Source organism: Rhinoderma darwinii, chromosome 7, assembly GCF_050947455.1.
Source record: "Rhinoderma darwinii isolate aRhiDar2 chromosome 7, aRhiDar2.hap1, whole genome shotgun sequence".
Taxonomy (NCBI): Eukaryota; Metazoa; Chordata; class Amphibia; order Anura; family Rhinodermatidae; genus Rhinoderma; species Rhinoderma darwinii.
The window spans coordinates 62,092,693-62,117,043 of NC_134693.1; the positions used below are offsets into that span (position 1 = coordinate 62,092,693).

At 40.7% G+C, this 24,351-nt stretch overlaps 1 protein-coding gene across 1 annotated transcript in view; it reads left to right on the top strand.

Moving 5' to 3' along the window:
* Positions 1-24,351, top strand: part of HMCN1 (hemicentin 1) — a 345,767-nt gene that overhangs the window by 88,790 nt on the left and 232,626 nt on the right. Inside the window, exons 23-29 of the mRNA XM_075833451.1 lie at positions 2,728-2,855; positions 3,699-3,959; positions 4,047-4,142; positions 8,608-8,802; positions 11,448-11,578; positions 17,152-17,293; positions 19,868-19,994. Coding sequence (XP_075689566.1) covers positions 2,728-2,855; positions 3,699-3,959; positions 4,047-4,142; positions 8,608-8,802; positions 11,448-11,578; positions 17,152-17,293; positions 19,868-19,994 — 1,080 coding nt within the window. The remainder of the gene's footprint in view (positions 1-2,727; positions 2,856-3,698; positions 3,960-4,046; positions 4,143-8,607; positions 8,803-11,447; positions 11,579-17,151; positions 17,294-19,867; positions 19,995-24,351) is intronic.

Here is a 24,351-nt window from a genome sequence, read left to right on the forward strand (position 1 = left end):
CCAAAAAAGTACTAACCAGACCGGATTGTTAAGACCACCACAGGAACTTTATAAATTCAAATAAAAACAACTCCTCCAGCGCGGGTTACTCTGCATATCTGCTCGCTAGCTGAGACCAGTGTTGTGTAAAGAAGCCAGCCACTTGCAATCCCGTGTCTTGGACTCCCAGTTCCCTGCAGCTGGTCCATGTTTTCAGCTGGTGTAGCGGAAAACTCTGGGCACTCTCTCTGCCATGACATTAAAAGCACTGCTCTGCTCACCCTTAGACAATACGGTCCGGCCACCGGGTGCTCAGATCCCCTTCAGCTGCTTCATGTGCTGGTCAAGCAGCTGTAGTGGACAAGAAGTGTGAGCACCCGTCGGGTGGCCCATACCGTCTAAGGATAAGCAGAGCAGCGCTTTTAATGGCATGCCAGGGGAGAAGACCAAGGTTTTCCCCTACAGCCGGCCAAAAACATGGACTAACTGCAGGGAACTGGGAGTCTGAGCACCCGACAGCCGACCTGTACTGTGAAGGGCGAGCAAAAGCAGTTCTTTGAATGACAGGGCACGGAGGATGACCAGGCCTATCTAATTTTGTGCTTTTTTCTATTTCTGACCATTTTTCCCTAAAAACCAAAAGCCTACAAAAGTACAGTAATTAATAAGAGCTCCAATTTAAATATTAAGAAAGCCAAAAAGAAACAAAAATTTTTGGAATAGACTTTAAAACAAAAAAAAGATTAAACTTTAGAATGCTGCATTCCAAAAGGGGACATTTTGCTCTTGGTATAAAGACCCAAAACAGCCCGGTCATTAAAGGCTTAAATAACCTTAGTGGTCCTGTTTTACTAATTATGAATATTTGCCCAAAATTTCACTTTAATCCTCTACAAGATGCAGCCTAATTCCAATCTCATGGAAGCCATAAATTGAAGGGGATGTCTAATATAGACATTGATAGGATATCGCTAGGATAGTAGTAAAAATGTAACGTCAAAATTAAACTCATGACGACCATTCACATTTTGATGCAATGAAGAAATAACAGGATGTTGAAAGTGTGACATCCTGTATGCTTCTGTGATCACATCATCAACAGGGCTCATGTACACTATTCAGCCATAACAATAAAAAAACAGGGTCATTGTCTTGTTGGAAGGTGAGGCAGTGTGAAGTCCAGAGCACTGGAAAACTCAGGTTTTCATTAAGAATATCTCTGTACTCTGCTTCATTCATCTTTCCCTCAACCCTGACCAGTCTCCCGGTCCCAGCTGTTGAAAAACACCCCCCACAGCATGATGCTGCCACCACCATGCTTCACTGTAGGGATGGTAATGGACCGGTGATGAGCAGTGATGTTTGACCTTCTGAAAGTTTCTCCCATCTGCACACAGGATCTTTAAAGCTCAGTCAGACTGACCATTGGGTTCTTGGTCACCTCTCTTACCAATGCCCTTCTCCCCAGATCATTTAGTTTGGTGGGTCGCCCAGGTCTAGAAAGTGTCAAGGTTGTTTCAAACTTCTTCCATTTAACAATCATGGCGGTCACTGTGCTCTTGGGAACTTTCAGTGCAGCATACATTTTTTGTACCCTTCTCCAGATCTCTGCCTCCACACAATCCTATTTCTGAGCTCTACAGACAGTTATTTCCTCCTCGTGGCTTGGTTTTTGCTCTGATATGCATTGTCAGCTTTAAGACCTTATATAGACAGGGGTGTGTCTTTCCAAATCATGTCCAATCAGATGAATTTACCACAGGTGGACCCCAGGGCTAAATTTCAAGTTTCATAGCAAAGGTTCTGAATACTTATGTCCATGCGAAATTTGATGTTTTCATTTTCAATAAATTTGCAAAAATTTCTACAATTTTGTTTTCACGTTGTCATTATGGGGTATTGAGTGCAGAATGATGGGGGAAACTGTTATTTTTTTTTATTTTTGCACAAGTCCTAAACATAACAAAATTTCAAAAAGGTGAAAGAATCTGAAGATTTTCTGAATGCACAGTATATCCCACCCCTTGACAGGCACCATTGTAATGAGATAATCAATGTTATTCACTTCACATGTCAGTAGATTTAATATTATGGTGGAACGATGTACATTTTATACTTAAGGGAAACAATCTATATAAAATATTAAAAACAGAATAGAAATGATAACAATAATTGAAAAAATAAACAGACTTGACCATAAAGGGGCATTTTGGTTTTATCAAATAAATTTTATTCATTTTATAATGCAAAGTTTTTCCAATATGCTTTCTGCATCAATTAGTCACAATTTTAAAGAACTCTGCTTACAATAGCAACCTTTATTGACTACATCCAGGGGTTAATAATCACCCCTGGCCATGTGATGGACACATAGGTGGATTGTAAGAGTTACATTACAAATGCTCCAGATACAAGAAAAACTTGTGTGTCTTGAGTATTTTGCCTGTGAATTTGTGATAATAGCCACAAAATAATATCACATAACCTGCACATATAATACACACTTTTCATATCTGTGACTTGTAACTAGACAAGCACCTGTGTAGAGATATATAACCTTTCATTATACAAAGAATAACATTTACTGAAACCAGAATACCCCTTTAACATTTAAATTCTAAAAAAAAGCAAAGACACAGAAACACTATATGTGAATCCAAACTTATGCAGGTTGAAATGGGTACATTTACATTTTATTTCTGGATTTCCATTTTGACTGTTGAATGTTTTGATTCTTATCTGTTGCAGGCACAATATCCTTCCATCAGGTTCAATGAAGATATTTGAAACGAGAGTTACAGACACAGGGATGTATACTTGTGTAGCTACCAATATAGCAGGAAATGTAACACGGTCTGTGAAGCTAAATGTTTATGGTAAGTACCGCATCTGGGATTGATTCCAACTTTGATCTAGTCCTTTAAATATTTTCTACATTCTTTCTTTATCAAATATTTCAGACAGGGCCTACATTCTTTCTGTTGTTTTCCAATACAAATCTATTTCTCCTAGAGATGAAGATTTAGTTTGATTGACAGTTTCCCATGAGTTCTGTGCCATGGCGAAAATTTAATATTAAATATAGAAATACCAAAGACAATTTCACCAAAATCCAAGATCTGTCAAGTTTTGGCTTTGGGTTGTTAAGTATACTCCTAATAGATTAGAAAGTAATATATATAGATCAGGCTAGAAACCTAGGAAAAGGAAACGTGTATCACAATTTTTACTACAAAGTTTACTTAAAAATAAATAGAGATAGCTAGTTACAGGTGTCTAGCTGTATAGCTAACTATCTAGCTCGCTATGGAGTTGATGGATATAATGATAGATTAGATAGATAGATAGATAGATAGATAGATAGATGATAGATAGATAGATAGATAGATAGATGATAGATAGATAGATGATAGATAGATAGATAGATAGATAGATAGATAGATAGATAGATAGATAGATAGATAGATAGATAGATGATAGATAGATAGATAGATAGATAGATAGATAGATAGATAGATGATAGATAGATAGATAGATAGATAGATAGATAGATAGATAGATAGATAGATAGATAGATAGATAGATAGATGATAGATAGATAGATAGATAGATAGATAGATAGATAGATAGATAGATAGATAGATAGATAATACATTTGTGATGTTCTGTGAAATTCTGTAATTCATGCTTTCTAACTGGTTTTATGTTTAATTCCTAAGTCCCACCAAAAATCCAAAGAGGCCCTAAAGTCATAAGAGCAAATGTTCATCAAAGTTTTGAAATCACCTGCGCCAGCAATGGCATACCAATACCCCAAACAACCTGGTTTAAGGATGGAAGAATCCTAGAAATGAATGAAAGACTAAAGGGCACCATATTCAGAGTGGATAGTGCAGAACTTTCAGATGCAGGACTGTATACATGTATTGCTAGTAACATTATTGGCCAAGATGTTACGAATGTGACTGTTGAGATTCGAGGTAAACAAATAATGATGATTCATGTATTGGGAGGTAATATGTTTGTGTTTTTCTGGAATTAAACTATTCATTATTTTTCCATTGTAGCTCCTCCTACTTTATCCAACTTAGAACCACCTTATGACAAAACGAATCAGGAAAGGATTTCCAACCAATGGGTTGCATTTCCCTGTCCAGCAAAAGGTGAATATCACTTGATTTGTTATTGTTACTCTATTAATATGTTTCCTTTTGCTGTTGATTCTATTTATATGATTGAAATCCTTAATATAGTTGAAGCATTTTTTTTCTTGCTGATATTATGATGATCTTGCTGATGATGTTCTAAGGTTGAAGGAAGTCGATCCTTAATCATTATCAGACCTGATCAAGTATTTTATATATTTAGACCCTTTCTATTATTTTGTTTAAAGAAAGAATCCACACCTGTTGAAAGGATGGACCTTTTGAAAAGCTGGGCAGGTACCACCTTTAAAAAGACAGAATAGTGGTATTACTTGTAGCATTGCGGTCACCATGGTCCTTGGCCGCGGCATGATCAAAGGGGACTTCCGCTCCGATCGCATCATGCGTCTCTGCAGTTAGCCCTGGGGACCTAGAAAGGACCCCAGGGCTGTCTGTTCTATAAGCCTGCTGTTAGGGCTCACAATGTGTTGCCCTAACAGCAGCCTGTGTCATAGTGACAGAGTATAATATATTAGTATACAGGAGTATGCTAATACATAATAAGTAAAAAGTAAAGTTGTAAATAAAGTCATCGCTTCATAGGATTAAAAAAAAAAACTTTAACAAAAGAAAAACAAAGTCCAAAAAAAGTCATTATTTTGCATAAAATAAATTTTATTGCCCATACATTACATAAAAACAAAAAATCTACACATATTAGATATCTACATGACCGTAATAACCTGAAGAATTATTTTAACAGGTTATTCAGCCTATAATGTGAATGGAATAAAAAATAAACAAAAAAAAAAACAACGCTGAAAACAATGCTGAAAATCCCTTTTTCTTATAAAAATATAATTTCTCCTGCTTAAAATAAGGAAAAATCAGCTCCGGTTTTTTTGAAGTGGTTCTGCACCATGGTAGTTTTTTTACGTGTCTTTTTACGCGTTTTTTTAACCTATTTCTTCAACAGGCAAAGGCAAAAACCGCGAGCGTTTTTTTTACATAAAACGCATCACAAAACGCGTTGGCCTTTTGCGGCGTTTTTTTCCATCTCCCATTCCTGCTCTCGGGAAAACACGCCTCCACCTCCCATTAAAAACAATGGGAGGCAAGTTCAGCCGTTTTTTGCCGCGGTTTTTGCCATGGTTTGGAAATGCTGTAAACTGCAGCATACAGTTGGGAACAACTCTTAACAACTTCTTTAAAAATAAATTGCATAGTAAAAATTTGTTATTTCAATCAGAAAGTCACAAATCTGAATGATTCTTTTCATTCAACAATGTTTTTAGATTTGCTAATTGGTTATGCATGTAAAAATATGCTTGTAATTGGCAGACAAGGATGCTTCATGATCCAAATAGTTTTCATTGTTTGCCTTTATATTTAGCATACAAAATGCACAAAACAAATATTCCAGCATTTCCTCCCTCAATCTCCTCTTCTGCTTTGATCTCCTATTTTGTCTTTTAATGCAATTAAAGGGGTTTTCCATGACCGGACAACTGATGACCTATCCACAGGATAGGTCATCAGTATATGATCGGTGGGGGTCTGACACCCGGACCCCGCACCGATCAGCTGCTGTGGCTCCCTCCGGGCGCCGGATATTTTGAACGGTATGCAGTAGTTGGAGCCGGAAGCAGATGGCTCCGACCACTGCATAGAGACCATTCTGCAGAACTGCAGCTCTGCTCCTATTCATTGCAGCTCGGCAGCTATTTCGTGACCGGAGCCAACTGCTTCCAGTTCCAACTACTGCATACCATTCAAAACTTCCGTCACCTGAAGGCAGATGGAGCAGCTGATCAGTTCGGGGTCCGGGTGTCGGACCCCCACCGATCATATACTGATGACTTATCCTGTGGATAGGTTATCAGTTGTCCGGTCGTGGAAAACCTCTTTCATACTGAGAAATATAAAAATAATTCTGCTATATGTATTCCAGGAGATCAGTCATTTCCCTACTCCTCCTATTTCCAATTTCATGTCTGGCTGTAAAAAAAAAAACTGGCTGAACCAAGAGCCTCCCCCTCTGCTCTGTCTATTCTATAATACACAGATAGTTAAATCCCACCCCTTTTCTGAGCCCCACCCACTCAGTTGTTCACCAGTCGGAACTGGAATAGCTTAGTAGGAAATTTACCTGTGTGTTCTCTTCAGGATTTCTACAAGACTGTGTTTTAGAAAAATGCAGAAGATCCTATAGAATGACAAAAAGTGTGAGCAAGTTTGTCTCCTGTTTACTTTTGTCTTTTATTTCTAGACTTAATGTTCCTTTAAAAAAAATACTACCTTAGCTCTTCTCCAGCAAAAGGAAAACTATCTCTCTAGTGCAGGTGTCTCAAACACGAGGCCTGCATGCCGCATGCAGCCCCTGAGGCTGTCATCTGCCGCCTGTAGCTCCCTCAGGAGAGGAGGGAGCAGGCCGAAGGAAGAGCGTCCGAGCGCTAGGAGCGACTCTGCTCTGGGAATCCGGCTCTGGGAAGCCCCTGACATCACTGTCTATATACGGACTGTGATTTTAGAAGCATAGTGGAGTCCCAGGCAGGGCGCTTGAAGCTGCTCTGCTCCAGCACTCTGGCTCTGGGGAAGCTCCTGACATCACTGTCCATATATGGACAGTGATGTCAGGAGAAGAGCTGGAGTTCCAGGCTAGTAGCACTTCCCCAGAGTTCCGGAGCAGAGCCTATACTAGTTCTCTGCTCTGCGACTCCGGTTCTGGTGTTGCCCAGGACATCAATTACAGTCCAGGAGGATCCCCTGACGTCACTGTCTATGGACAGAGACGTCAAGGTCTCCTCCAGCAGGGGAATCCCCAGCCAAAGTGTCGGCAACACTCTCGCTAGGGATTTCACTCCTAGAGGGAGCCCCAATGGAGCTATTTACTGGGGGGGGGGGGGGGGTGGCACTATCTACTGTGTCATTATCTACAGAGGAAGTGGAGGAGAAAAGTTGCAGTTTTTGGGACACGGCGCCTGACAGGTAAGTACTCCAACGAAGTATATTTTTCAGTTTATTTTATTGCAATTGACACTACGCGTTTCAGGACCGGACAGGTCCCTTCCTCAGGTTAATCACGCATCACAGATTATCTGCAGAGGGCACTGTGGCATTATTTATGGGGGTGTGGCATTATCTACAGAGGGCACTGTGGCATTATCTACAGAGGGCACTGTGGCATTATCTACGGGTGGGTGTGTGGCAGTATCTACAGAGGGCACAGAAGTATCTACAAAGGGCACTTTGGCACTATCTACAGAGAGAACTGTGGCATTATCTACAGAGGCAATGTAGCACTATCTACAGAGGGCAATGTGGCATTATATACAGAGGGCACTGTGGCATCATCTAGGGGGGTGTGGCATTATCTCCAGGGGGCACTGTGGCATTATCTACAAAGGGCACTGTGGCATTATCTGTGGGTGAGTGTGTAGCAGTATCTAAAGAGAGCACTGTCGCATTATCTACAGAGGGCACTGACACATTATCTATAGAGGGCACTCGGGCATTATCTACAGGGGGCACTTGGGCATTATCTACAGAGGACACTGTGACACTATCTAAAAAGGGGCTGCCCAATCTTGACATTCTTATGTCTGCCAAACGCTGCCAATTGAGCCGCCAGACTGCATTTAGTGACATTTAAACTGGAAAACTGGATTGTTTTAATAAGCAGATTAAGTAAACTCGCAAATTTATTTAAAGTTTAAACCTAACTGTATTATTTTAGTAATGTAGTATTGTTATAGTAGTGTAGTATTGTTATAGTAATGTAGTATTATTATAGTAATGTAGTATTGTTATAGTAATGTAGTATTGTTATAGTAGTGTAGTATTGTTATAGTAATGTAGTATTATTATAGTAACGTAGTATTATAGTAATGTAGTATTATTATAGTAATGTAGTATTGTTATAGTAATGTAGTATTATTATAGTAATGTGGTATTTTTATAGTAATGTAGTATTATTATAGTAGTTCAAATAACGAATTGATTAACAAATAATTTTGTATTGTATCAAACTTTAAAGTAATGCGGTCTGTCAACTTCACATTTTTTCAATGTGTGGCCCGTGCTCCCACCTGTGTTCGAGACTCCTGCTCTAGTGCCACCTACTGGAGGTAGCTTGCCTGTAAGTCAATGTGCGGCCCATAGAAGAGCTTCGGAACTAAGGATTTTAGACAAGCCAGAGTCTCTTCCAAAAGGAGGGAAACCCTTCTGCAGACTGCTGTTTTGGGTTTTTTGCCCCTCGTCAGTACAGAGCTGGTGTTATTGTTTGCAAACATATTTGTTTCTCCTTTTGTACTTGCTTAAAATAAACTAAAAAATATTTTAAAAAAAGAAAAGAAAAATGTCACTAAAAATTTATTGTGAGTTAAAATATTCATGACAACGCAGTAGTCCAAGTAGACCTTACAGATCCCCACTGTTTTTTTGGATGCCTCTCAAGCTATACTATTTCATTATCTTTGATAAGGTACTCCAAAACCGGTGATCAAATGGTTACACAATAACAAAGCGTTAACAGGAACAGAACCTGGTATCAACATCACAAAGGATGGGACACTCCTCATCATCAATTCCTTGACACCATATGACAATGGAGAGTACAAGTGTTTGGCGACAAATGAAGCAGGGCTGACAGAAAAGAAATACAATCTTAAAGTTCATGGTAATTTTCTGATATATTCTATTTCCAAAGTTGAAATAAGTACTATTTCCATTACAGACTGTATTGTATTTACGTAAATGTAAAAATATGTGGTCATTTTGTTTTTCTTTTGTCCTTTCTAGAGTATGAGCGTACTCTTCTGTTTAGTATTACCAATCTACCGTAGTTTTCAATGCGTGCATACTTGATGGTGGATCTCCAGTCCTAGAGGTCTTAAATTGGACCTGTCAGTTCTTATGACATGTCTATTTTAGTAAATGCTTGTATTTTCCATAAAATAACTGGAGCACCTTTTCCAGAAATTTGCGTAGTGATGTTCCTCTGTTATTCTTCCTGGAAATGCATGAATAAACTAGCAACTGGATTTAACTACTCCCCTAGTCAATTACACTGTCTATTCAATGCTGACAGTGTCAGAGTGTGTACGGACAAATGCTATTGACAATTTAAATGGTAACGCCCAGTTATCGATTCATTTATACAATACCAGGAGAAATGACAGAGGAATGGTTCAATGCAAAGTTCTAAGAAAAGGTTCTCCAGAATTGCCTTTTTTTCGTGGAATACAAACATTTACTAAAACAGACAAGTCAGGAGAGCTGGCAGGTCCCCTTTAAGACAAAGACTTTTTGCCTCATTATTAAAAAGACCACTGCCACCAATCTGAATTTCAGGGAGTGAGGAAGGGAAGAGAAAGAGGCTAGGGAGGCATTAAAGGGGTTTTCCCATCAGAGACATGTATGACATATCCACAGGATATGTCATAAATGTCAGATAGATGTGGGTCCCACCTCTGGGACCCGCACATATCTCTAGAACGGAGCCCCCAAAACCCCCGTTCTACTGCTCTGTGTTGTGGCTAAAGTGTGTGATTTCCGACCATGTATTACGAAAACGCTGAGCTACGCTGTTTTTTCCGTATCTCCCATAGCAGTGAATGGCATTTACGGAAGCAGCGTAGCGTGCAAGCTACGTTGTTTCCGTAATTCATGGTCGGAAACCACACGCTGTGATTGTGAGGCATACAGGATTGCTAATGTGAGCTACATACATGAGGTTATTTACTATTAATGTGAGGCACATGGGTTACTAAATTAATAACCCCATACGCCTTACATTAATAGTAAATGACCCTGTGTAACTCACATCAATAACACTAATGTCAGGCACATGGCGTTATTAATGCAAGGGTTACTAATGTGAGGTACAAGCGGTTACTTACTATTAAAGGGAGTCTGTCATTACATTCTTTCCTCTCAAACCCCTAACACCGCTATACAGGGACTGATGAGAGTTTTTCAAACATACCTACGTTGCCCAAGTCAGCCCAACGTGAACCATACAAAAGTTATTTTATTCCTCCGGGCGCCATATGCAAATGAGCACTGAAGAGTCCTGCAATTCAGCAAGCGCTCTACATCCTAAGCAGAATCCACATAGAAATCAGAACACTTCCTGGATTGCAGGACTCTTTAGTGCTTATTTGCATACAGTATTAGCCGTTTGGGTGGTGAAAATGTAATGACAGACTTCCTTTAATTTAGGATTAGTAAATTAGATTAAATTAGTTACCCCATGTGCCTCACATTAAGGGTCCTTTTACACCGGCCAATTTTGGCCGTAACAATGAGTGCCGATCAATGAGACAGCTTGTTGATCGGCGCTCGTTTGTTCCTTTCACAAGGAGCTATGATCAGTAATGTATGGGGACGAGCGATCGTTGCTATGATTTCTCGTTCCCATGCATTACCATCATGTCGGCAGCACATCTCCCTGTTTACACAGGGAGATATGCTGCCGACACGATAATATTTTCTGAAGCATAAACGATACGATCAGCCGATAAACAATTCACCCAATAGTAAGCGTGGATTAAGACGTTGCAGATGAGGTGCGGTTAAATCCGCAATAAAAAACGCATCTGAAAAACGCATGCCTTTTTACTTCGAAATGATGCATTTTTCTATGTGAACGTGGTAAAAAAATGTTTTTGTGATGCGTTTCTTTTAATGCAGTTTTAACCGCAACTTAACCGGAATGTCTGAATACACCCCAAGACTCAATATTGAATCTACAACAATCTCACCAGTGTACACTAATCTGCTCACATGAGATTTGATCAATGTTTTTCTGAAGGACATAACTTCATTGTTGAACTTAAAGGCTCTGTTCTGGAAAGCTGTCCCAGAAGCCTTCATTATAATTTGCCTCAACACACAATTCAGTTTAATGAGCTTAATAAATGAGATCTTCCATTGCCAGAACAACTGAAAATGTTGGTAGGACGTGTACGATAACATTACTAATGGATGGATGAAGTGCCATTTAATGGCATCTTGCCACTGGAATTGTGTTGTAACATTTAGAGTGTCACATATTATTTGCTTTCATCTGTCCCTTTACTTGTCGTTCTTCCCAAGTCCTCATTAAACAACCAATGTGCGCCAATTTTTTAACTGAATGCAGATGCCGGAGCAGCGTGCAGTGAACGATTCTCACACATGGAATTAATAGTCTACAGAACACAGTAACTAGACACCAGTGTAAACATGGGCTTCCTTTTGCAAATGTGCACATACTTTGTTCCTAATTTGTAGGAAGAACCTTCCTTTTCTGTTTGTAATTATCTAAACTCTTGTTTACAGACCCCCCAGCTATTAAAGACAAGGAAAAACTGACAAATATTTCTGTTTTGTTAAACCATGATGTAAGCTTATATTGTGATGCTACAGGAAGTCCACCACCACTTATCACTTGGTTTAATGGAACCACCCAGGTATATGTGACTTATTATTCATTTGAGATCAGTCAAAATTGTTTTATAATTTTTTTTTTTACTAGGTTTATGATAGTCTGTATGGCTGTAAATATACAAGTATTGTAAAAATCGAAGTAACAAATCTAAGCTGTTTATTTAATTTAAACTCTTGAGATTCCATGGCCGAGCAGCACACACAAGTCTCATATCACATGTGCAGTACTGAATGTCCGCTAGACTGGTTTTAAGTAATCCACCATTGATCTCAGGCGTAATAGACATATGTTTTGTGGAATGATAAATTAAACTTTGTCATCTGGCAGTCTGATGGGTGAATCTGGGTTTGGCTGATAGCAAATGAATGCTTTCTGCCCAAGGGCTTAGTGCTAACTGTGCAGTTTGGCGGAAGATGAAAATCAACTGGAACCATTGACTTTTTTATTGGTTCAGCCCATGAAATCTGTATGGGTTGTTCCCCTTAATTCAGGTGAAGGAAAACCTTAAATGGGTTGTCTCATGAAGACAACCTCTTCATATTAGAGCATATGGAAGTCAAGGAGACTTTCCTCTATCAGTCAAAGCACAGACCCACTTTATAAGATCGGCTCCTACTCTGGCAGGCTCAAGCCGTCCATGTAGTGCACCAACTACCATTCATCTGAATGGCCGACATGTATGACTCCATTTCCCATGCAGGGGTCGCTACAGGGGACATATCTGGTTGGCCTCATAATCAGCTGTTTTTTAGGGGTGCCGGGGGACAGAGCCACAGCGATCTGCTATTCACCATGGCAGTTCCAATCTAAAAGGGGTTGTCATTGACGAGACAAGCCCTTTGTAATGTTACATCATACAGTGACATTCAAGAGAACTGTGTGTTTACAACAATGTCCTCATGCAAAGCCATGCCTTTAAAAATCGTGCTCAGTGTGAATTGGAGTGCAAGGTACCTAACCTCACTAGTGCTCTTGTAGTTGAATGAGCATGATTCCGCATACTCATGTTCCAAAAGCAAGAAAAAGAGTGGTGGCTGATATAGAAGAAAACATGGACCAACTCTATGTAAGTACCCATGATTTTGGAATGATATATATTTTTTTACATAGTTGCATATGTAAAAGACACATGTCCATCAAGTTCAACCTTTCTTAATCTATGACACGTCTTTCATTGCTACATTAATTATAACCCTCAATGCCGTTTGTCAGGAAATAAAGATCTAGCTATTTTTTAAAATGTTGACATAGTATCTGCCATCTCTACCTCTTGGGGTAGAGCATTCCATAATTTGACTACTCTAACTGTAAAGAACCCTTTTCAATATTGATGTCTAAAAAAAAAAATTCCCAGACACAATAAATGTCCACTGGTCATTTGTAAAGTCTTGGGAAAAAACACATTATGTGCTAATTCTTTGTATTGACCACACATATATTTATACATTTTAATAACATCACCTCTAATCCGTCTTTTTTCCAAGCTGAACAAGCCCAATTTCTCTAGCCTTTCATTGTAAGGGACACCTCCCATCCAATTTAATAATCTAGCCGCCTGCCTTTGAACCCTCTACAGTTCTCCTATATCCTTTTTACAATTTGGAGCCTAAAACTACATTTCATATTCAAGATGTGGCCTTACAAGGGATTTACAAGGGATTAATTCTATTTGCTTTGCAGCTGCTGATTGACATTGAGTAGTCTTTGTAACTAGTATATCCAGGACCGTCTTTTGTTCTGTTATCCCCAGTTTTATTTTATTTAATGTACATGCATTAATACTATTTGTCACAGTCTGTGGGTATGTGGACCCAGTAGTCCGCACCGCCGTAGCGGGGAGGCAGATGGCCAAACAACGGAGCACCCAATCAATACAAAGTCCAGCACAAGAGTACCTGAATAGTCCAGACAGTGGCAGAGGCCTTAGCATGGATGGGACTGGATGTGGCGGGTTGCACCAGACGTAACAGATGACAGTAGGTGCAACAGGTTGCGCCAGACGTGGCGGACGACAGTAGGTGCAGCAGGTTGCGCCAGACATGGCGGACAACAGTAGGTGTAGCAGGACATGACTCCAACACTAGACAGGACTCAGGAACCAACACAGAACAGGATACAGGAAAAGGTAGCAGGGCATGGGAACACTTGGGAACAGGATAACACAGAGGGCCATTTGCAAGACTAACATGGGAATTACTAACAATGCTCAGGCAGGGAGTAAAAGGGGAGGGCCCCTTTAATAGTCCAGAGAGATTGGGGCCGATTTGTAATAAAGTTCATGTGAGCGCACTGGCCCTTTAGGATCGGGCACGAGCGTGCGCGCGCACCCTACGGGACACAGCCGAGTGGAACGGAAGTGAGTGATGGCGTCTCCTATGGAGGAGATCAGTCTGCGGCCGTGGATGCTACACTATTATTGTGACCTAAGTGTATTACTTTACATTTATCAATATTAAAATGTACAGTGGAGGAAATAAGTATTTGATCCCTTGCTGATTTTGTAAGTTTGCCCACTGTCAAAGACATGAACAGTCTAGAATTTTTAGGCTAGGTTAATTTTACCAGTGAGAGATAGATTATATAAAAAAAAATAAAAAAAATAACATTGTCAAAATTATATATATTTATTTGCATTGTGCACAGAGAAATAAGTATTTGATCCCTTTGGCAAACAAGACTTAATACTTGGTGGCAAAACCCTTGTTGGCACGCACAGCAGTCAGACATTTTTAGTAGTTGATGATGAGGTTTGCACACATGTTAGATGGAATTTTGGCCCACTCCTCTTTGCAGATCATCTGTAAATCATTAAGATTTCGAGGCTGTCGCTTGGCAACTCGGATCTTCATCTCCCTCCATAAGTTTTCGATGGGATTAAGGTCTGGAGACTGGCTAGGCCACTCCATGACCTTAATGTGCTTCTTTTTGAGCCACTCCTTTGTTGCCTTGGCTGTATGTTTCGGGTAATTGTCGTGCTGGAAGACCCAGCCACGAGCGATTTTTAATGTCCTGGTGGAGGGAAGGAGGTTGTCACTCAGGATTTGACAGTACATGGCTCCATCCATTCTCCCATTGATGCGGTGAAGTAGTCCTGTGCCCTTAGCAGAGAAACACCCCCAAAACATAATGTTTCCACCTCCATGCTTGACAGTGGGTACGGTGTTCTTTGGGTCATAGGCAGCATTTCTCTTCCTCCAAAAACGGCGAGTTGAGTTAATGCCAAAGAGCTCAATTTTAGTCTCATCTGACCACAGCACCTTCTCCCAATCACTCTCAGAATCATCCAGATGTTCATTTGCAAACTTCAGACGGGCCTGTACATGTGCCTTCTTGAGCAGGGGGACCTTGCGGGCACTGCAGGATTTTAATCCATTACGGCGTAATGTGTTACCAATGGTTTTCTTGGTGACTGTGGTCCCAGCTGCCTTGAGATCATTAACAAGTTCCCCCCGTGTAGTTTTCGGCTGAGCTCTCACCTTCCTCAGGATCAAGGATACCCCACGAGGTGAGATTTTGCATGGAGCCCCAGATCGATGTTGATTGACAGTCATTTTGTATGTCTTCCATTTTCTTATTATTGCACCAACAGTTGTCTCCTTCTCACCCAGCGTCTTACTCATGGTTTTGTAGCCCATTCCAGCCTTGTGCAGGTCTATGATCTTGTCCCTGGCATCCTTAGAAAGCTCTTTGGTCTTGCCCATGTTGTAGAGGTTAGAGTCAGACTGATTAATTGAGTATGTGGACAGGAGTCTTTTATACAGGTGACCATGTAAGACAGCAGGCACCAAGTTGATTTGGAGCGTGTAACTGGTCTGGAGGAGGCTGAACTCTTAATGGTTGGTAGGGGATCAAATACTTATTTCTCTGTGCACAATGCAAATAAATATATATAATTTTGACAATGTGATTTTCTTATTTTTTTTAAATATAATCTATCTCTCACTGGTAAAATTAACCTAGCCTAAAAATTCTAGACTGTTCATGACTTTGACAGTGGGCAAACTTACAAAATCAGCAAGGGATCAAATACTTATTTCCTCCACTGTATCTGCCATGTTTTTGTCAATGCTGCCAGATTATCTAGGTCTTTCTGTAATGTTTTATAGTCAAGTTGAGTTTTAAGTATCGTATCGTCAGCAAAAACTGACACCTTGCTATCAATCCCATCCACAAGGTCACTAATAAAGAAATGAAAAAGAATTGGGCCTAACACCGATCCTTGTAGTACCCTACTGCTGACTTTAGCCCATTTTGAGGAAGTACCATTTAGAACAACTCTTTACTTTCTGTCCCTTAACCAATTCTTTACCCAGGTGCATACATGGTCCCCCAGTCCCTGAGTCTGTAGCTTCAGAACACGACTGTTGTGTGGAACAGTTTCAAATGCTTTAGCAAAATCCAAATATATCACATCAGTTACATGACCAACATTCAGATTTGCACTTACCTCCTCATAGAAACTGTGCATATTCCACAAGTACATAAATGCAGATTAGGAAGAAAAAGCTGCTCCTCTGAACGGGCGCTCAGGTGTGGATTGTACTGATATCTTCACAAAATCGTCAGGGTGTATTTTCAACGATTTTATTATTAAAAAAGAACAATATAAAATTTGATTGCTGCAACGCGTTTCAACCACGCACTGTGGTCTTCATCAGGCATATAAATTTGGTTACAATACATCATCTTATATACTTGTATCATATGCTTCACTTCCAGGTTAAACTGGCAAGGTGAAGGTTCATCATGGGTGTTTCAGCACAGGTGTGTGTATGTTTTTTCCTCAGACTGATTTTCTCTTAATTGCTATTTCTCCTCTTTTCTACCTTTTAACCAACTATTTTCTGCCAAATATATATATGTATACAAAAAATCAATCCTCTTTTACACTAAAGCTAAGAATATCTACCATTTGGCAGAAAATAGTTGGTTAAAAGGTAGAAAAGAGGAGAAATAGCAATTAAGAGAAAATCAGTCTGAGGAAAAAACATACACACACCTGTGCTGAAACACCCATGATGAACCTTCACCTTGCCAGTTTAACCTGGAAGTGAAGCATATGATACAAGTATATAAGATGATGTATTGTAACCAAATTTATATGCCTGATGAAGACCACAGTGCGTGGTTGAAACGCGTTGCAGCAATCAAATTTTATATTGTTCTTTTTTAATAATAAAATCGTTGAAAATACACCCTGACGATTTTGTGAAGATATCAGTACAATCCACACCTGAGCGCCCGTTCAGAGGAGCAGCTTTTTCTTCCTAATCTGCATTACTTCAAAACCGCAAGGAGAGGAGTTCCTGACACGAATTCACCCCATGCGGTTATGGCTCCAGAGGCAAGCACAGTGTGATCAAGCGTGTACAAGCTACAAAGTTAAGTTGTGCTGGCGACATTGCACAACTCACCAAGGTGAGCTCCATTCATTAAGTTACTCAATATCTTACAAATACCAGAACGATATCACCTTAGAGGAGCGCCGTTTTTTTTTTTTTTTTCTCTTTTTTATCCCCCCTTTTTATCTTAAGAAACAAGTACATAAAGTACTTCATCTGTTTATAACCTGACGTAACTGTTCTCTTCCTTTAGGTTGCTGAGAGTGATAATGTTCTCATGTATGAAAAAGGAAAAATAATGAAGATTTCAAAGACTACAGAATCAGGATACTTCACATGTATCGCCAGTAACATTGCTGGGAGTTCTGAGAAGCAGTTCTTTGTAAATGTTCTTGGTAAGTTTCTGTTATATAGTTATAACGTTTTTATTGTATCCATAGGTTATACCTTCATCCTCTCCCAAATATAGGTATTTGCTAGGCAACTTATGGTAGCTAATTGTGTTCTATTTTCTGTAGGTAAAAAATAATAATCTAATTATATACATACTTTATAATGACCATAATGATGGTAAAATAAACATCTAGATCTTTTTTAATATTTTGTGATTAACCATTACTATCAATATACTGCGACATTGATTACATAAAGCCTGATTACACTAACTGTAAAGATCCCCTTCATATACTAATGATTAAATTACCTATAGTTTGTGTATAACTGCCCAAGTTACCATGTTTGTCAAGATAATTCTGTAAAGTGTCCTAATCCTCCTTAGCTTTCTTCTTCTTCTTCTTCTTCTTCTTCTTCTTCTTCTTCTTCTTCTTCTTCTTCTTCTTCTTTGCGTCTTATAGCTGACTTATTTGTAAGGGCCTGTTCACATCAGCGTTGCCCTTCCGTTGAGGGGTTCCGTCTGAAGTTTCCGTTTCCGTTTGCATCAGCATTGATCTCAATGGTGACAGAAACTTTGCTAATGGTTTCCGTTTGTCATCGTTGTAAAAGGATTCTGTTGTTTTGACGGAATCAATAGCACAGTCGACAGAAACCTCTGACGGAACCCCACAACGGAAGGGCAACGCTGATGTGAACAGGGCCTAACATGTTACAATGAAGATGTATTGCACAATAACATAAGAAAAGGGGGATTGTTAGAAAAAAACTGAAGAAATATCCATACCAAGTATACCAAGAAGTTGAAAATCGTTCTCTTGTGAGGTAAAGGACTCACATAATACTGATATCTTCATGTTGTTCTCCAGTGGACCATCTACATGTGTTGAGTTGGCAGGGATTTTTCCAACTCCAAACAGACAATCCAAGCCACCAGAAAGCTATGTTTGCTGAAAAAAAAAACATTTCTAAATGCAGTACTCTACTTTAGGTATCTGCATAACTAGGATTCAACATTAAATGAAAACATTAAACATAACTGATCTATAAACAAATACTTCATGTGGATGTTACCCAAAAGTATTTAGCCAGTAACATAAGTGAAAGATATTGTAGAATAAGCATGGCTTTCTGTTACCTTATAATTATGTTTCATTTGTGCAATTAGGGTGTAACATTTAAGATTAAAATACTACTTGTGTCAATGTAATCCTTCTCACTGTTCCCTCTATTATACATACTGTATTCTACTTATTATATTTTTGTATAAATATAGCATACAGCATTATGTAGGTGTAAGGAATTGGAGGCCATATGTACAAGCTAGTGAATGGGACTGTATTGTAGTTCTGTAACTTCTATAGACTTCCGTAGACAAGCGTAGCCACCTCTCCATTGAAATATATGTGGCAGCTGAGAATCGGCGAACGGGGCTCTCCAGACTCCGTTCTCCCGATAGATGGTTTCCCAGAGCTGGAATCGGCTGTAGATATGTATAAATGCCTCAGATGGGAATGAAAACCCATTTAAAGGGGTTGTCCTGTACCTAAAAATTGATGGCCTTATGGATAGGCCATAAATATCTGATCGGTTGGGGTCCGACTCCTGGGCCCTCCACCGATCAACTGTTTTAAAGAGGCCGCATCGCTCGTACAAGCGCTGCTTCCCCTTAATTGTTACCTGCTCGTACTGTGAATCGCCGACACAGTTGTAGCAACAGTTCACAATTCTACAGCCTTCTCCCCTTGAAGTGAATGGGAAAAGGTAATACTATGAATCTTCACTACAAGCAAGTATATGCCATCAATTCTTAAGGATTGGGCAACCCCTTTAAGGCTAGATTAACACATAGTGTTTAGATCAGATCTGCATGACATTAGGAGAGATGTCCCTGCATCCTACAAGTAAACAGAGTGATGTCACTTAGTTTATAAATAGGAGACGCATGCTCCTTCATGTGCATTTTAGGTGTCACAGACACCTAAATATGCAGTAGATACAGCGATACATGTTGGGGGGACACTAGCACCACCACTTTTTTAATCAGTAAATATTATTGAATGTGTTCCCTCTATACATATAACAATTATTTTATTTTTTTTAGAAACCATACATTATGGCAGATATGATCAGACTATGGTGCCCTAAGTAATAGCAGAATAGAATGAGGACAGGTCCATTCTTCTATTAGCCAAAACGGCACAAAAAAATATTGATACTTTTGGCTATTGGGAGTATTCAAAGAATACACCGCTTACAGTTATGAGTCTGGTACATTCATAAGGGGAGCGTTCTTCCTGCCCCCTACCCATCTCAGTGGTGATTAACCGCTGGTTGCTGTGTATCTTCATATGCAGCAGGCCTTCAATCTCTATGAGGAGGGCGAGGAGAGGCTTTCCCCTCATGAATACACCAGTCTCATTACTATTACTACCATGTATTCTTTGAATCTTTAAACGCTATTAGTACATCTCAGAAGAACAAATAGTCAAATAAACAGCACCCTGTGGTTTTCTAATACGTCTGAGCCCAACATATTTATGTGTGTAACATAATTTTTTTATTAACTTTTTTACTAGATCCTCCTGAAATTGCAAGTAGTGGAAGCATTAGTGATGTTTCTGTAGTAGCTGGAAATGAAGCTAAACTGGAGTGTAGGGTGAAAGGAAAACCATTCCCTGCCATCCAGTGGTTCAAAGAAAATAGGTAAGATTATAAATAAATAAACATATATATATATATATATATATATATATATATATATATATATATATATATATATATATATATATAAAATTTAAGGGGTTTCTCATCTTGCAATGGAGTCAGTGGCAGTACCGCAACATGATTTTATGACATTTCTGGATGGTTTTGCTATGACACAGTTAAAATGTTCACGTTTCACTGACTTGGTGAACAGTTGCAGGCATAGTCGACAGGATATTATTGGAGAATATAGTCAATGAAAAGATAAATAAACAATTCAGATGGTACATTTATCTTTATATCAATATATAAACAGTACACATCTACAAAGTCCTGAGATCTCTACATATGAGGACACCAGGAGAGTTCAAATTATTTGGGAATTTTAGAAAAATAAGTATGTCTCCCTACATACTTGCAGCACTTTTTTTTTTGCAACTTCCATGTCACAGGGTTATAAGATACGTATGTATTCTTTTACTTTATGTACATTATACAGCCAATACTTAAAAAATGATTCACTAACTTCCCACAACTCCTTCTGACTTTTATATATATGTAGAGAACAGGAGATTCTTCAAGGTTCTGTAAAGTACGTAAATATGGTGTGCAATAAAACTAAAATAGAGCCATCCTTACCTGATGTCCAATAGAACAGCTATCTGGTACAAGTAGACAGGGCAAGCTCCAGGTTTATGTGGGCCCTTGGGCGACACAGACTTAGTAGGCCCCGTTACGGGGGAACTCACTGCGGCAGTAAAATGTCAGAAAACTTCACTTTGCGCCCTCATATAGATGTTAGGCCATGTCTCTGCCCCCATATAGAAGTTAGTACCCGCATAAATTTAGTGCCCTCTGTAGGTAGTGCCACACAGCCCCCCTTCCTGTTAGTGCCACACAGCCCCCCTCCCAGGTAGTGCCACACAGCCCCCTCCCAGGTAGTGCCACACAGCCCCCCTCCCAGGTAGTGCCACAAAGCCCCACCTCCCAGGTAGTGCCACACAGCCCCCACCTCCCAGGTAGTGCCACACAGCCCCCTTCCAGGTAGTGCCACACAGCCCCATCCTCCCAGGTAGTTACACACAGCCACCTTCCCTGGTAGTGTCACACTGCTCCCCACCCTGGTAGTGCGACACAGCCATCCTCCCTGGTAGTACCACACAGCCTCCCTCCCTGTAGGTAGCGACTTTTGGGGTTCCCTCTAGGAGTGGAATCCCCAGCCAGGGCATTGTCAATACTCTGACTGGGGATTCCGCTTCAGGAGAAATCACTGACATCACTGTCCAGATATGGACAGTGTTGTCAGGGGCAACCCCAGAGCCATAGTCCTGGGCAGAACACTACTAGCACTCTGCCTGGGACTCCTGCTGTGCTCCTGACATCATTGTCCATATATGGATAGTGATGCCTGGAGCAGAGCTGAAGTTCCAGGCAGAGCGCTAGTAAAGCTCTGCTCCGGTACGCCAGCTCAGGGGAAGCCCCTGACATCACTGTCCATATATGGCTAGTGATGTCAGGGGCAATCCCAGAGCCAAAGTCCCAGGGATAGCGCTACTAGCACTCTGCCTGGGACACTGCTCTGCTCCTGACAACACTGTCCATATATGGACAGTGATGTCAGTGGCTTCCCCAGAGACGGAGTCCCGGAGCAGAGGCACTAGCCCTCTGCCTAGGACTCCTTGTCTTCTCCTGACTTCACTGTCCATATATGGACAGTGATGTCAGGGGCTTCCCCTGAGCTGGAGTACCGGAGCAGAGCTTTACTAGCGCTCTGCCTGGGACTTCAGAGACAGAGTCCCGGAGCAGAGCCGCTAGCGCTCTGCCTGGTACTCCTTCTCTCCTCATGACATCACTGTCTATATATGGACAGTGATGTCAGGGGCTTCTCCAGAGACGGAGTCCCGGTGCAAAGCCGCTTGTAGCTCTCTGCCTGGAACTCCTTCTCTCCCTCTGACATCACTGTCTACATTTGGACAGTGATGTCAGGGGCTTCCCCAGAGACAGAGTCCCGGAGCAGAGCTGCTAGAGATCTGCCTGGGACTCCTTCTCTCTCTGACATCACTGTCCATATATGGACTGTGCTGTCATGGGTTTCCCCAGAGACGGAGTCCCGGAGCAGAGCCGCAAACGCTCTGCCTGAGACTCCTTCTCTCCTCCCGACATCACTGTCCATATATAGACAGTGATGCCGTGACTACGGCAGCGACAGCACCCGGCGGCCGAGTGGGCCCCCAAGGGTAGTGGTCCCAAGCACTTGCCCGGGTTTGCAGGGTGCTGATGCCGGCCCTCCAAGTAGATAGCAGATTACCACATGTATTACAGGTATAGAGTAGTACAGTACATGTAGCACAGGTAGAAAGCAGTATATTACATGTTGCACAGGTAGAGAGCAGTACAGTACATGTAGTATAGAGCAAATATTTAAAAAGCACTACAATCCATGTAGCACAGGTAGAGAATGCACAGTACATGTAGAGAGCAGTACAATACATGTAGCACAAGTAAAGAGCAGTACAGTACATGTGGTACAGGTAGAGATCAGTACAGTAGATGTAGAGAGCAGTACAGTACATGTAGCAACACAGGTAGCAAGCGGTACAGTACATGTAGACAACAGTAAAGTACATATCACAGTACAGTAAATGTAGGGTGCCGTACCACACATGTAGCAGTACAGTACATGTGGTACAAAAAGAAAGCAGTGCAATATATGTGGTACAGGTAAAAAAGATGTACAGTACATGTAGTACAGGTAGAAAGCAGTACAGTACATGTAGTGCATGTAGGGAGCAATTCATTCCAGTACGCGAAGAGAGTAGTACAATACATGTAGCACAGATAGAGAGTACATGTGGTACAGGTAGAGAGCAGTACGGTATATGTAGAAGAGGTAGAGAGCAGTACAGTACATGTACTACAGGTAGAGAGCAGAACAAAACATGTGGCAACGTTGGACTGTAGTGCAGTACATATAGCACAGGTAGAGAGCGATACAGTACATGTAGTACAGGTAGAGAGTAGTACATGTAGTACCATTAGAGAGCAGAACAGTACATGCAATAAAGATAGAGAGCAGTACAGTACATGTGGTAAAGGAAGAGAGCAGTACACTACATGTACAGGTAGAGAGCAGTACAGTACATGTAGTACAGGTAGAGAGCATTACAGTACATGTAGCACAGGCAGAGAGCAATACAGTGCATGTAGTATAGGTAGAGAGCAGTACAGTACATGTAGTACAGGTATAGAGTAGTACAGTACATATAATATATGTAGAGAGCACTACAGTACATGTAGTACAGGTAGAGAGCAGTACAGTACATGTAGCCCAGGTGGAGAGCAGCACAGTACATGTAGTATGGTTAGAGAGAAATACAGTACATGTAGTACAGGTAGAGAGCAGTACAGTACATATAGTACAGGTACAGAGCAGAACAGTACATGTGGCACAGGTAGAGAGCAGAACAGTACATGTCGTACAGGTAGAGAGCAGTACTGTATATGTAGTATAGGTAGATAGCAGTACTGTACATGTAGTACAGGTAGAGAGCAGTACAGTACATGTAGTACAGGTAGAGAGCAGTACAGTGCATGTGGCACCGTTAGAGAGCGATACAGTACATGTAGTACAGGTAGAGAGCAGTACAGTACATGAAGCACAGGTAGATAGCAGTACAGTACATATAGTACTGTAGTACAGGTAGAGAGCTGTACAGTGCATGTAGTACAGGTAGAGAGCAGTACAGTATATGTGGCACCGGTAGAGAGTAATAAAAAAACATGTAGCACAGGTGGAGAGCAGTACAGTACATGTAGTACAGGTGGAGAGCAGTACAGTACATGTAAAGAAGAAAAGAAGGGAGGAAGCCTCCAGCTCACCAGTCCTGCGTCCAGCACTCAAACCTCGCCCGGATCTCCGTGAAGGCCCACGTGAATAACAGGAAAATGCATCTATTTTTGGCATGAATAAGAAAACGGCTAATGTTCAAAACGCGTAGGCTCGGGCATTTGCCCTTTAGAAACCACCCTGATACTACGTCTATCTTAATTTTTACTTACATTTTCATACTAATAAAAGTGGGAACACTGAATCCCTTTTAATCACCAAACAGTGCTGGATTTATTTCTCTTTTTTCCTACAGTACATGTAGTACAGGTGGAGAGCAGTACAGTGCATGTAGTAGAGGCAGAGAGCAGTGCAGTACGTGTGGTAGAGGTAGAGAGCAGTACGGTACATGTAGAAGAGGTAGGGAGCAGTACAGTACATGTAGTACAGGTAGAGAGCAGTATAGTACATGTGGTACAGGTAGAGAGCAGTACAGTATATGTAGCACAGGTAGATAGCAGTACAGTACAT